The following is a 15,737-nucleotide window of genomic DNA, read 5'->3' as shown; positions in this document are numbered from 1 at the left end:
TTTTCCTTTAAATTTCAGTCTCCAGGGAAAAGATAACTAGAATGTGCTTATAAATTATACTTCTGAAATAAAACATATTTATTATTTGTTAAATGTTCCAAAATATATTTAACTGGTTCTTTCAATGGGCTTAAAAAAAAAAAAAGTTTATTGGAGTGACAATGGTTAGTAAAGTTACATAGGTTTCAAGTGTACAATTCTGTAATCCATCATCTATATATCACATTGTGTGTTCACCACCCAGAGTCAGTTCTCCTTCCATCACCATATATTTGACGCCATTACCCTCTTCTAGAACCCCCTCCCACCTTACACTCTGGTAACCACTACACTATTATTTATGTCTATCCGTTTTTATTTCTTTGTTTGTTTGTCTTGTTCCTTTGTTGCTTTCAGTTTTATATCCCACATATCAGTGAAATGATATGGATTGAGAATCAGTGGGATTTTGAATTAAGTTCAGTTTCACACACATAGGGAACCCATAGGTTGCCCTCTTACTTTATTGGGCTCTAGGTCTCTGATGGAGTTATGAAGTCATCCCTATTCTGTTGGCTCAGTTGCAAATTAGATGGACTTAAGTGAGAAGCAAAAAGTAGTAGAAAAAATAGTGAGAGAAGCATTTCGACTTATATTCACAATGGTATTCAAATAGTGGATATCCAACAAATATCTAAAGAAACCAATTTTTTAAATTATTTCAGTTTTGTCATCAATAAGCATTTAATAATACATTAGTTGCTAGGGTAAAGAATGTGCATGTTCTGAAAATGGAAAGAAATGGCCTGTGATGATTGAATTGAGCTTTCAGAATGATCTATCTTATATACGAAGATTAATTTGGCCCTGTGAGCATCTGGCCCAAGTACTACAGGGTAGAAAATGCTGGCGGGAAGTAGATATTTTAGCTTCCAGTGCAAGATAACTTTATGGAAGTCGCTGATAGGTATAAATGCCAGGTTTCTTGGCCTGGAACATGAAAAGCATTGCCATAAATACATAATGAGACTGAAACAAAAAAGGCAACTTACAGTCAATCTATAGACTTTGATTTAAGGAACGGACCCTTCAGCTTTGTTGATATAATCTGCTTTTGTTGTACTGTGAAGAATAATATTTTGGAAAATATGTTTGCCAGCAATAGTGTGGTCTAAATGATATCAAAGTCCACCACACTATTAGAGGAACTTGATATTTCTTTCTTCAGGAAATTAAAAATCCTAGTGTGGTTGCCTTATAGCAATGGTAAGACCTCATAGATATGTACATATGATATATATATATATATATATATATATGATATATATGTATATATATATATGTGTATATATATTTTTTTTTCTGTGCCTATCTCTTCCTGCTAATTCCATTAAAATGAATGTATGCCTTCCTTCAAGTAAAAAATCGAGCCTTTAAGACCCCAATCAAATTTCAACTTCAAAATGGCCTCTTCTTCCTTGGAACATATTTTCCTTTATTTATTTATTTTTTCAGTATGTCTTATTCAGAAATTAGCCAAATATGATTAGCCAACTCTTACATTGTCTCACATATTATATTTTTAATCTTGAACATTTTTTACTTATCTCTTTAACCACATGGTAAGCCTAATATGTTCCTTTAATATATAGTACACATACTTTAAATATTTGTTGATTTGCTGTGTTAACTTGACAGAATAAAATGAATTTGACCTTGTATAGAATATAAAGGACATCTTTTTGGCACAAAATGAACATTTGACCTTGTATAGAATATAAAGGACATGTTTTTGGCACACTGTGGTAGACAAACAAACTCAAAGGTTTATTCTCAAAGGTAACTACCTGATTTATCTGAAGCAATCTTTAGTCTGAACAAGTAAGATGATGTTTGGCTTTGTGGATTAACATTATGAGAAGAGAAGTCTATTTTTGTTGAGAGAGAAAATTTTGCTATATCACTGTAATTAGGGACAAATCAGAGATTAATGATGCATTATATTCCAGAGCTTTAACTGATAAGCACCAAGAAATGGCTTTCTCAACTTTAGTTTGCAAAATATTATTTCTATACTTGGCTCCATGCACAGAAAATAATGGAAACTGGGTCTGCTATTCAGAAAATTCAATATTTATTCTGAAATGTGCATTGTTGAGTTATAGGAATATTTTACACACTCTAAGAGCATATAATCTACCTCTACTAATGAGTTTCTCTATGAAAGCTATCCAGACAATTACAGGGTAATACCACTGGTCAATGCTTTGGGTGCTTTTCATTAAAGGTATAGTGTTGCTACCAGATGAATTGCTTCATATAAAAGCACTTACCACAAAGCCCTATAATGGAAGGTTAAGTGCTATATTTAATTACTAATTTCAACCCTTATTACCTATATTTTGCAGTGCAGGCACTTTAAAAAGAACCAAATATAGCCTCTTGGTCCCTGCTTCTCTGACTATAGGATTTAGTGGTAAAGGCATTAGTCCAGCTATTTTTCTATTAAATAACAAAAAACTTTTTAAATAAAATATACTCATATCACAAACCAATATAAAAGAGATATACTAGGCATTTCTACTGAATTCATACATAAAATCACTTTGTTCTGACAACTTTAATCTAGATGACACATACTTTTAAGTTTGTATTCAGCCTTCATTGGAAATGTTGCAGATGGAACTCCAAAAGAAAAAGGGATTTGAAATTGGCATGGCTTATTTTCTACCTCAACATAATGCTGAAATGCACACAGAGCAGATGATTAATAAAATATCTGATGGCAACAATGGTGACTCCCATATTGATCACTAACTTTTCATATGTATATATCCAAATTCCTCACAGGTGCTCCAATTTTCTTGGGGGCAGACTGTGTTTTACCCTTGTTTGCATCCTTAAAATAACTCCAACTTTTCTCACTCTTGATTTGCCAATATTATCTAAAATACTTTTTGGTGAACCGGCCCTTAGAATCTTGGACTAAATATAAAAGTTTGCATCTAAATTATCTATTTCTAAATATTTGCTCCTCAATCATCATAATATTGCCAGTTTATGATTTTTGAATATATTTTATATTATTTCTTATACTGAGCATCCATTTAGTTGGTAAATAAGACATTATATGTGTAAATAAATATTAGTCTAGAAAAAAATATACAAATATTTGTTGACTTAATTAATACTGCCAAACTTCTATTCAACTTGGACATTAGCATGCCATAAAAAGACAGGCACCGTAGCTTTTTTGAACTATACCTGGTGCACAGTATCTGTATGTGCACAATTAAATTTAATCACATAGGTGTATTAAAATAACGAGGTATAGAAATTTTAAAAACAAAATACTTATCCACATGCATTAATGCATTAGAAAACTAGGTTCTGATTATTTATGCTTGGGAAATGCATACCATTATTTCCCTTTTAGAGATGCATTATGAATATTAATATAATAAAGTTTAAGTAAAGACATTTTTAACTAGTTCAATCCAGACTTTCCCAAACTGACTTGAGAGTGGGACTTCCTCTCTCCCTATACAAGTCACCATTTACGTTCTCTAGTACAGCATTCTTGAAGATACCAGTTTAAAAAGTGTGGTAAAAGTAAAAAAAGTTATTAAATTTAAGATAATTTAAAAACATTAACTAGTGGAACAAAGCTAGGTTTCAAGGGGCAACTGCCACACTGTAATAATAATAGGATCTATAATAGGATCCCATAATAGGATCTCTTAATAATGTAATAATAATACATGTTTGGATGCACTGTTCACAGATAACATTCCAGGGGGAGGGCCTAGACCTCATCCTACTTTATATCTTCCATGGCGTCCAATTCATGGCGTCCAGTTTATTGGACTTCCTCCAATAAAGCGAATAAAGAGGTATTGATTAATTGTACTTTAGGAAATACACCAATTTACTTTTCTGTAATTCCACTGAGGCTGTAGTTATTTAAAAACTATATTTCTACTAGGATTTCAGTAAACTCAATAAGGGATTTTCAGTGGCCATGTAACATGGCATGCAGATTTAAGTTACTTTCATTCTAGATCTTCCATTCCTTCATCTTATTAACGGAAGGTGTACATTCTCATAACTGCAGTATAAAATTGGGATAATTCCCAGGACATCAAATCAGCAAATATTTATTGAGAGCCTAATATTTGCAAAAAAAAAAAAAAGTGTAGGCACTGGACATATTATTAAGGTGCTTGCTTCTAAATTTTGTCATAGAGCATTTTTTAAATTATCTTTAATTCAGCAAATATTTGAAAAGCACCAAGTATATAAAATAGGTTTGCAATGAGGCTTGAAGATGTAAAATTTTATTAATCAGAAAAGGTCCAAAAGGGCATCACCGACATTTCATTCCATGATTGTAAGTCAGTAGCACAAAGAAAAATTGATCTTTATTTAATAAGTTAGTTATTTCCTCAAATTATTTCTTTCAAGAAACAAATACTTGTAATATAAAAATTTACATATACATTTTGGTAATCATTGCTATTGTGTACAATGAAAAGGAATAATACCAGTGTCAGAATTGTCATAAAACCTCATGGTTATATGACAGTGAAAACAAATTTCATTTACTTACATGTTCTTATAACTGATTTACAGTACTATAAATAGTTCCTTTACTATTTCTCTGTTTGTACGATGACCCTCCTGCACCTTTCACGAGCTTTAGCTATGTACCACCATCAAAGGAATCACCGGGTTCTATTTTCTTTCACAGAAAAAGGTGTTATAATAGTCTCTCCACTGGCTTTAAATTTTAACTTTGTTACTTTTGACAAAGCCTTTCCTTTGTTGAAATGCAAGGATCCAGTAAAAAGAGCTTTGACATGTTGTGCCTTTTATGTGTGCGTTTTTCTGATTGCACTGATGTCCTGAATTTTGGAAACGCTAACGTGTGCCTTTAAGTTCTTCTATAAAATGCCATTTGTACACTGTATCAAGAACAGTTTAGGATAGCAGTACATTCATATGACTCTAAAGTCCAATAAATAATTGATGGCTTCACAATTTGGTGAAACGAATGCAAAACAGTGCTTTGTTTTCCACTTTGTTTCTCATAAAATCTTCCCCGGGAACAGATTCACTGTCTTACCTGCAGGATAGCGCTCGATCACTGGCCAGCTGTCCACCTGTAACGTGGCATTGCCACCACTCCTCGTGAAACGCACCACATGATATTTCCCATCGTTAATGATTGCATTGGACTCTTCAATGGCGATATCATCTGTGCCAACATTAAATTTAACTCCGATTTTTCCTTGGTGCTGGAAGGGGGGAGGGAAAAAAAAATAAAGTTGTATAAAGTTGTACTGATTAGTCAGCATTACATAAGCATTGCATACAGGATATTGTTTAAGAACATGTTTGCAGACAACAGATGCTTTCCTCCAATTTTACTTCTGAAAAACTCATGTACAGAAGCAAGATTCTTGACATGTGGGTAAGTTTGAAGTATCTCTTTCATGGATAATTGATATTCCTCAAGACATACTTTCAAGAGAATTGAGCTGTCTTTTTCCCAGAGGTTGCCACAGACAAGGTGCACAGCTGCCTGTGTGAAAGGACATCCTTTCATGTCCTGTAACATAGCTCCTTTAATCCACTCTTTTCATTTCACAAGAAAAATGAGGCTTGACATTCTCCCTTTTAATAATGGTGAAATCAGAGCAATGAAGTCTGTTTAGAGACAATTGACAAAGGCTCCCAATATAGAAAAATCATTCCAAAGTGTACAGGCACAAAGACAGGCATTTAATGAGTGTAGTTTCTTAGTCATTATTCACACACACAAATAATCATGAACTGCTAAGATCTTGAAATTCATTCAGTTTCTTTTTTTTACAGATGATGAAACTACGACAGAGGAAGGTACAATGACATGCTCAAGGTCACATAGCTTAATAGAGGGGTTCTAGAACTAGAACTCAGTTCCCTCATTCTTAGTTGATATCTAAGCTAAGATACGGCTATCTAAAATTGACTTCCTCTCTGAATTATGCAGAGCAGCGTTACAAATCATTGTAAGTACAAAGCCTGTTGCTGGTAACTTTAGAATGGCATAATACAAGGTGGCAAAGAGAAGCATGTGCTTGTGTCCTCTGCTTCTGAGAAGCATTCTCTAAAAGTAGGATTGTCAACTTTACCATGAACTTGGTTGATTTTTAAAGCATGTGGATTTGCTGTAATCAGTAGCACTGCAGGCCCCTGTCCATATACAGAAGCTCAAACTGCCTGTAGTTCATCCTTTGTCAAACCTCAGTTGAGAGAAACAACATGGGGAAATCCATTCCTGTACAAATTTATAATCAGAATATCGAAAACCAGAAGATTTGGGTCACATTTTCTTGACCTCTTGGCAGATATTCATCAGTGAACCAAGCAGCAAGAATATGGTACCAGCTTACACTGAGAGTTGTAAGAAAATCTTGTCTAAAACTGCATTAATTGAAGGGAAGTATCTGAAGATGTTATTTGGGGCATTGTTCATTGTCCTTTTCATTTAGATGTTCTGTTTTTCTTGTATCTTGTTCTTACTGTCCATAAAGGCTCTTTTTATTATCAGGTAGTATGATTTTTAATTTTTACAAATTTTGATTTATTTTCGGTTTGATGGACAATGTGACTTAAAATCACATTTCCTTTTTGATTTGGGTGCTTAGGAAACTCAAAGTGAGTAAGGGAATTTTACTAGCTGTATAGACTTCTAGTATAGAGTTTTCCTCTGGACTTATTTTTACTTTCTACCATATTTTTCATGATCTTTATTTTTAAATATATGCCATTGTAAGGCATTTCAGTTTTTTTGTACAGTGATTCATGTGATAAAAAACGGTGGGATTCCAATAAAAATTAAAATTTATCCAAGGGGCCTGTGGAGACTTTGAGATTTTCAGGGGTTTTTTTGAGCCACCTCTTTTGTGTGAACATTCATTATTTCCTCATTCTGGTAGAATCCCTATTTTCTCATTTTCAGTAAATTATTTAAGTGGTACACATATATTTTGACATGTGATGTAACTTCACAGGGCAATTAAGAACCTCATTTAAGGTTTGTAGTTATCTTTATTTAACATACACCTTTATAGTGTTCTAAGCATTTTACTAATACTAACTCCAGAATTTCCCATAACAACTGCATTTTATCTCCATTTGACAGATGAGGAAACTGAAGCATAGAGTGATAAAGGAACCTGGCTAAGGTCACATAATTAGAAAGAGAAAAGCTATGATTCAAATCCAAGCAGTCTGGCTTCACAGTTTATGCTCCGAATCATTACACTAGGCTGAGTTTTAGGAATATTGGCTCAGCCTGTAACTGCAGTAAATCTAGTTGTTCTTTACTGTTCTATTATTCCTGCTAGAGTAGGAGAACCACAGGACCTTGTATTGTGCTTTGCAGATTGCGCACACATATCAATCAATATGTGCTTAAAATAATTTTACAGAGGACAGTAAGCAACTAATATGAGGATGTAATAAGATGTTAAAATGAACTCTTTTTTGTCTCAGTTTCAGCTGTAACCTTGAGGTGATAAGAAGTCAAAACATAGATCGCTACTTTCATTTTACAAAATAAGGTGCACGTTTGCCTAAGCCAGACTTACAAAGGAGAGCACTGAAAACCACTTTTGGGATCCTAAATTAATTACTTATTTCCAGCCCATTAAAGAGGCAAGAAGGGCCAAGACAAGATTGATCATTAGGAGAGGATCTGGGGGGAGAATTTGGATGTGATATGATTTGCATGTACATCCAAGGTGGAAGGTACTTTTCCCTTATCTCAAGTGCAGGGGAGAAGGACTTCAATGAAACCTCAGAAAGATTGATACTTGTCTCCTGGAACTTGGTGGCAGTGGTTGGGGTAGTCAGCAAATTGGGATTTCACTCATGCCTGAGAAATCTCCAAGGGGAGAGACTGTGACTGGCTGATGCTCTGATAGTAGAACAAAGAAGTATTACTGTACCAGAAGCCACTTGTGGATCAGAGTTTGTTAGAACAAGGGATGTGTAAGCATTGCAGTGCACCATGGGTTAGAAGCCAGCACAGAATTGTGTCACATCCTGTCCAAGAGAGCCACTGCAGGGAGAGGTAGTGAGTGGTCAAGACAGCTCAACAGAAAGAACCTGGAGTTGTAGTAATGGATGCACAGGGACTTAGGTAGAAATCCTAAATGACCGTCTGAAGGAAATCCATTTACCCACCTCAAGAAAATTACAGGTGAAAAAATTCCAATGGTGTACCGTGTTCCCTCAAAGTGCTCCTCAAAAGTGCCTCTCAGAGTCAGTTTTAAGCATAGTCTAAGCTCAGCTAGATGGCTATTATTGTATTAGCCAGTTAAGATCATTTCTGTCTCTTGTTTCCTTTTCCTTCTACTGCTTCATCCCTGGAGGAGTCAGGGAGGAGGAAGAGAAGTGGATGTCATGGGAACAAGAGGAGAAATAACCCTCTTCCCTCACCCAGTGCAAGTGGTAGATCCAAGTCAACCCAAAACAGTGTTAAAGGACTGGCATTAACTGAAGTTTTATTTACTATTACAAACCAGTGAACTGAAATTACCAGTGAGTGAGAAGATGACATTTTACTATCCAAGAATGACCAAAGTAGTAGTGAGACTTCCACTGTACTTCCCTGGGGTCAGGAAGAAATACTGCACAGAACATGTTTAAATTCTGTTGTATCCTAGGAATCATATCTTACAGCATAGCAAGTACTTGAACAGAGTTCTTACTGTGGAGTTGCTAATTGTTTGAGTCTGTTTTATTTCAGGTATGTTTCTTATCCCTGGATAGACTGAAAGAAAACCTTACAGTTTCCTACTTGTTCTGATAGGAAGGCTACAATAACGGATTTTCATCAGAGATTCAAGTTCTGTGAATAGAAGCATTACAATGCTAAAGTTACCAAATGCACCAGATTCTAAAGTTCCTTTACCTTATCCCTAGGTTTTTCTTCATTATGAAACGCAAAAACGCTTATTTTCTAGGATACAGAAATGCCCAGTTTTCACAGGGATTCATTTCTTGCGATAGAGTAAAACAAGTAAGAGACAATGAGGATTGGTAACTGCCCGGACAGCTTTCGACTTTTAAGTGATGTTCATCTTTCCCTGGATGTGTTGATGTGGACCTTCAACTTCCAAATCTTTGATTATCTCATACATTCAAACTGCAGAGTCAGCCAGAACAGAAATGAATATCACCAAAGTAGGCTCAAACAACAGACTCTACCCTAATTCAGACATTAGTACCCCAAACAAGGTTGTATTACATCTTTGAAAAACAATTTAATCATAAATGATAGCCAAAGGGTCATTTTTTTTCCTTGAAAACAAATACATTAAAAATGTATATACACCTGAAACTAATAATAATAAAAAAAAGCACAAAAAAAGAAACAAACAAACAAAAAAACCACTGTCCTGTAATAGACTAAGGGAAATGATTGATAAAACCTAAGTAATCTATACTCCTGAAAAATTATTGAAATATCCAATTACATAAGGCAATATGTTAGGGATTGTGGGAATGCAAAGGTATATGAAACAGTCTAAGGAGGACTTAGAGAAAAACGTTTTGGAATCAAGGGAAAGAAGTTGGGCTTGCTTGTGGGGACAATATTGTATCAGAAGAGGGAGCTATTAAAGAATTGTTGCCCATTCAAAAACCAAATGCACATATACCACAAAATATTTACATCAAGCATATTTAGAGGTCCAAAATTTATGCTCCCACTCAGAAACCGTAAATATTCTCCAAATATCCCCTTCCCATGTTGACAGAATAGCAAGTCATTTCAAATATATAAACATAAGACTTGCTAAACTTTCTTACCAATGGATAACTACAATTTAAAATAATTCATTTCAAATTCTTATTGTTCTGGGATTAAATGTGATTGTCTCTGGCAGATTCTCATGAATATTGCATTAGCAAAACCAGCAATAATTTCACTGGACATATACTGATCTTTCCGCATTATATCTTCCTTGAAATGGATAACTGGCTCACATCATAATTTCAAAAATCTATTATGAGAATATCAGTAATGAAGCATTTATAATTTAATGAAGTCTTTCCATAGATTCATAAAATAAATAGTGACAAAGGTAATAATTTTTTTCACAAAAGTTCATTTCTGAATAATGATATTATTAAACCTAGTTAAAAGGAAACATCATGAAATACGACAGTGGGAAGGAACTTGAAAGTTCTAGCAAGTAGCCCCAATGTTTAATGCACTATTTAAATTTATCTGCAATCACATATTCATATGGAAACTATTTGTTTTAACCAACATTAAAATTTAATGGTATTCTCGATATCTTGGGCATACTTCAAGCAACATGGTGGCATGTTATAGATGCAAATATACTTCAAATCATGTGCATATGAAACAGATAAAACAGAAGACACATATATAAAGACTTGGTCTGTATATGGCATATAGACATGTCACTGTTTTTTGTCCCTTAGTCTGGGGTTGTACGTAGAAGTGTTTGGCTCAACTACGTCCAGGAGAATAGACCAGTGAAAAAAGAAAAAAAAAAAGTCTTCTATTTTTAAAAATTTGTTTACCACACTCTGGTAGACAGTATCACCAAACCAGATGAATAAACGTGCCACCCCGGACGGCACGGAGATGAGCAGGGAAGCTTGTTTATGGTCTATAAGCCTCTGTCGTAAAACATGATACAGTCTTATACTCCAGGGCCCCGCCTTGAACATGACTTGACGAGGTCTTCAAAGGCACTCCATGCGTGTGTTCATTTCAGAATACAAAACAACTCCCAAGTGCCAATTCTGTGTTGTCAACTAAAATCAGATTCCGGCTAAAAGTTATGTTTTGCTCTTCCAGAGAATAATCCTCACCAGGGAACAAAGGTTTTAGGGCTCCAGGGGGACTCCGGGGCCTGTAGTCACTGTCGCTGGAGTAAGTGACTCTGCAGAGTGTGTCAGAGAGCCACCTGTTCTATTGCCTCAAAGCAAACACAACTGATTCAGATAATTGCTAATTAACCCAAATGCGTATCCAAATGAATAACTTAGGGGTCTTACTGGCAAGTAGAGACTGTGTTTACCACTCTAGATAGTCCATAATGTCAAGAAGTGGCTTTGATCTAGTTATTTTAACCTGTCATTGAACTGGAAATTACTCCTTCCAAATGCACGTGTGCGCACACACACACACACACACACAATTTCAAAAAAAGCTACTGCTGCCCTGTCTCCCATGTTCCCCACTGGAGACTATTTTTCCAACTCATTCAGCTAATTAAAAAAAATGAAAAATCTACCATCCATTATGCATGGTGCTTAAGTGTGTAGACAATACAAACATTGTCACGCGGGACGGTGTGCGAGGTCTTTGCTCCCGCTCCCCACACAAGAACGCAGGATATGGCTAGGCCAAAAAGGAACACCCACGGAGCCATAGGTAGGGGAGTCACACCACTATACTCTCACTGGCAGCTAGGTTGGTGTGGGGACAGAGCCCCAAAAAGCAGTTTCCAGGCTCTCGGCCTCACATAGAAAGGTGCTGGCTCAGGTAGTAAATGGCCATCGACTGTGATCAAATGGCCATCAGCTGTGGCTAGTTGGCCGTCAGCTGTAACCAGTGAGCCATTAGCCATGAATATAACTGCCGTGGCTAGGCTAGCAGAAAAAGGGGGGAGCTAGCAAGAAGATGGTGGCTGAGCCTGCAAGCAGCGCAGTGAGGGTTGAGAATTGTGTTGCTCCTGTTTCCTGTGTCTCCAACCCAGCCACCAGCGAGAATATAGTGGTGTGACTGCCCTACCTATGGCTCCGTGGGTGTTCCTTTTTGGCCTCACTATGTCCTGCATTCTTATGTGGGGAGCAGGAGCTGAGACCCTGCAGGCCACCCCGCACGACACATGGCGTAGTTGGCAGGATCCCCTGCACTACAGTTGGAGACACAGGAACCAGGAGTAACACAATTCTCAACCCTCACTGTGCCGCTTGTAGGCTCAGCCACCATCTTCTTGCTAGCTCCCATCTTTCTGCTAGTATAGCCACAGCAGTTATATTAGAGGCCAGTAGCTCGCTGGTTACAGCTGACGGCTAACTAGCCACAGCTGATGGCCATGCAATGACAGTTGATGGCCATTTACTACCTGAGCCAGCACCTTTCTATGTGAGGCCTAGAGCCTGGAAACTGCTTTCTGGGGCTCTGTCCCCACAAACATGTGAAGTGTGTGCCCTGCTTTCTAAGAAGTTTTCAATCAAATTGGGAAGATAAATCATGCATGCAAATATTCACATCCACAAAAGATTTGGGGGAACGACTGGAAGGAGCATGGGTGCATTGTGGGGGGAGGGTTCTGAAAGGTCTCAGGGAGTGTCCAACTGTGGGGCAGGAGCAAGCCAGCATTTGGACAGCTGTAAGATGGCCAGCAGATACTGAAGACACCCAGGGACCTAGAAGATACTTTCCATCTGTCTCTCATCTCTCTTTCCAGGCCCTACATTCCAGAGTGTTCACTGGGTGCAGGTATTGAGCTACATATACTGTATCTACCTAAAACTCCTGGCAGACCTGAAAGGTAAGTGCTATTTTCTCCATCTGCTCTGAGAGTTTGAATAATATGCTCCAAATCATATAGCTAATGATTATCAGTACTGGGACCCAACCGATTTGCAGAGGTTTCCTAAAAAAGATGACTTCAGCTGTGTCTGTGTTTCAGGAAAAGATCTTGAAACCAGTGCCTGCTCAGAGGACTGAGTCGAGAGTAGGGCTACTGGAAAGTGCATCTTTCTTTTTGGGTAATTACATGTCACAGCACCACACAATAAGGAATGAGAGTGGATGAGATCTAGGGTGATACTACCTTAGAAAGATCTCATTCCATGTTAATACATTCTAAGAAAACAGTACGTTCATTTTCCCATAAAGCCTTCATTAAGATAGTATAGCGTTCTAAAATGTCCTCATCGTACAGAATACTAGGGCTCCTTCGATTTCATGAAATAATACCCTGACAGTGATATTACCTTCCTGCAGGCTTATGCTCCTCTCTCGGTCCTCAGAGTGTCTAGTAAAACTTTGTAAGCCTGTGACAGTCCTGCCTCACACATTGCTCAGGTGTTACCTTTTATGCATCTATGTTAACACCTCAACTATATTCTAAAGAGCTCAAGGGTAAAATGAGACTGGCTTATTCTTCGCCATGTCCTTCACCCTTCACAACACTTCAGTCTACCTCTACATCTGTAATTTACCCAAACTCTTTCACATAACAATTTTCTTTTTTTAATTGAGATATCATTTACATATCATAAAATTTGCCCTTTTGAAGTGTACGCTTCAGGGGTTTTAGTATATTTACAAGGAGGAGAAACCATTACCACCATTTAATTCCAGAACATTGTCTTCACACTGTAGTTTTCTTCTGATGAGATAAAACATATAAAGTTCTTAGCACACTTGAGAACTACTCAGCAACTTTGAGCTATATTATTATTATGACTATTATTATACCTATATTATATTTATATTATATAATACCTATATTATTATTATTGTTTTTGCTGTTGTTGTTGTTATTCTTATGATTGGGAAAAAAAATGTTTTGCTCCGTAGAAGGTTGATGGCAGTTAAGGAAAATGATGTTTGAATTATATAACTATTATAGTTTAGTTAGAAGACATAAATCTCATTGATCTTTACAACTTGTGAAGCAGCATATCTATTTAGCAAATAAGGAAGTTAAAGTTCAGAAAAGCTGAGATTTGACCAAAGTCAGAGTATCTATCCACTGTTTGGCTCAAGAGGGAACATTCTGAAATCTACGCATGCTCACCTATGAAACAAACTGTCCTGCCATTGGTTGTACGGAAGCAGAGACTGTTTGATTGGACAACCTCCACCTGCCCTCCCATCTCAATGATACTATGGTTCTATGAAAAGCTTAAATGGATTGCTGAGCAGTGAGTGCAGAGAAAAAATAAATTAGAAAACAAAGTCCTAGTTAGTGTTTTGAAAAATAAAAAAAAGGCACCTAAATTTCAATTTGAGGCTTAGATTTTTTTTTTATAATATAAAATAAATGAACTTTAGGATTTTATATTTTTAATTCAGCAATTCTCCAATTTGGGAGGGCAAAGGGAATAATACCACAATAGGTCAATGTCTCGGAGTAATCTGGGAAGCCTTTTGCAAACCAAGTGTTTTTTCCTAAGGAATTATAACCCCTCCCTTCCAGGGGAATGGAGGGGCTTCTCTTTATGGCCAAGATCCTTGCCTTGCCAGGTAGGTAAGGCTTGGTGGGGTAAATGTGAGTAACGGTCAATGGTCAATGGAATGCATTCATCAACCTCTTGACGCGGATGGACCCTGAGTTCTGCAAATAACACTAACTGGTGAATGCCCCCATCTCCTTTCATTGTCTTTCCTTAGATAAAACTAAATCAAGAATCAAAACAATGTTGTGATGAAAGTAGCCCAATAAACGACTGGTTGGTGTATCTTTGTAAAGGGAAATAACCCTACTGTTGGTTTTTGAGATTGTCTCTATTTTTGTTGTTTCACCAGTTGAGCCAATACTGAATTACTCTTTCTACTTAAGAAGACATTCTTGAACCGTTATAAAATTTTCCAGTGTGGCAATGGGTTCAGAGATGTCATCAAGTCTTTTACACGGTATTTTCCTGTGGTCTAAACAGCATATTTCTGCATGATACCATAGCTGCTGTAGAATAAAATAAAGCTAATTTATCCTCTTATAAATTAGAGCCATCTCATTGAGATCATGAATTCTGTATTTCCATCCCTGAAAAAGCAACAACATTGAAGCGGAAATACTCATCTTTAAATGTATCCTTATGTGTAAAGAATGTGTCTTATCATTAAGTTTTTTTTTCCCCCCTGAAAAATCAAAAAGCAAAAATTAAAGCAAAAAGTGGGCCTTGACTGTTGGTCTATGTAAGGTTCTTAATTTTCCATATGTATACCTCTGGCTTAAATATTTAGCCCAGTGATCCGGCATCATGACAAATGCCTTAGGCTGCTGCATAGAGACCTAAGTCCACACTGGCTTAAGGTAAGGCTTGTCCAAAGTGCAGTGGGCCCATCAGATATGCCTTGTATTCTTGTTTATTTTTGTAGTTGTTTTATTATTGTTGCTTTAAAAACCTTTGGTTGGATGTTAAATTAGCTTTGCTCACATTATATACTGATTCAGGAAACTATATACCTTAAACATTGTGTTTCAGGTACTGATGAAAACAATAACCTTTGTTTCTGGGCTTCTCTCTGATTCTTTGTCTTTGGGCCATTTCACTGCTTAGTGTTACTTCTACCAGGAACTGGACAGGGAAAGGACATTCGATTCTATTGATTCTGCTAGCTGTTGGCATTTTTCTGTAAAATAATTTTCCTATAAAAGATATTTGGGATTATCTGTAGATTTCATTTACTTGTTGTATCCCAGGACCATGATTTTGGTGGAGAACTGACTACATAATTACAGTCTGACTCTAATGTTCCAAATTTCAATAGCACAGAGCACAGCATTTTTCAGACAAATAGATAAAGTATCTTTGGATGGTATTTTAGTCCTCTACATGGTAAAGGTGACCTTAGTAAGTAGGTTGAAAGTAAACCAAAATTGGTCTTTGTATTTAAAAGCTTTTTGAAAAACAAAAACATATCAACAGATAAATATAATTACTTTAATGCCTCAGTTGAAGAATGCTGTGAGCTATACATT

The 15,737-nt window shown here is 36.4% G+C and overlaps 1 protein-coding gene across 26 annotated transcripts in view; it reads right to left on the bottom strand.

The window, feature by feature from the left end:
* The window catches only part of NRXN1 (neurexin 1), a 1,077,731-nt gene that overhangs the window by 153,842 nt on the left and 908,152 nt on the right, over positions 1–15,737 (bottom strand). For all 26 annotated transcript variants that reach the window (XM_033124535.1, XM_033124534.1, XM_033124537.1 and 23 more), the window contains one exon: positions 5,105–5,276. In XM_033124535.1, coding sequence (XP_032980426.1) covers positions 5,105–5,276 — 172 coding nt within the window. The remainder of the gene's footprint in view (positions 1–5,104; positions 5,277–15,737) is intronic.

The sequence above is a fragment of the Rhinolophus ferrumequinum genome, chromosome 13 (genome assembly GCF_004115265.2).
Source record: "Rhinolophus ferrumequinum isolate MPI-CBG mRhiFer1 chromosome 13, mRhiFer1_v1.p, whole genome shotgun sequence".
Taxonomy (NCBI): Eukaryota; Metazoa; Chordata; class Mammalia; order Chiroptera; family Rhinolophidae; genus Rhinolophus; species Rhinolophus ferrumequinum.
The sequence above is the reverse complement of the archived record's forward strand: the minus strand, read 5'-3'. Positions and strand labels throughout refer to the sequence as shown.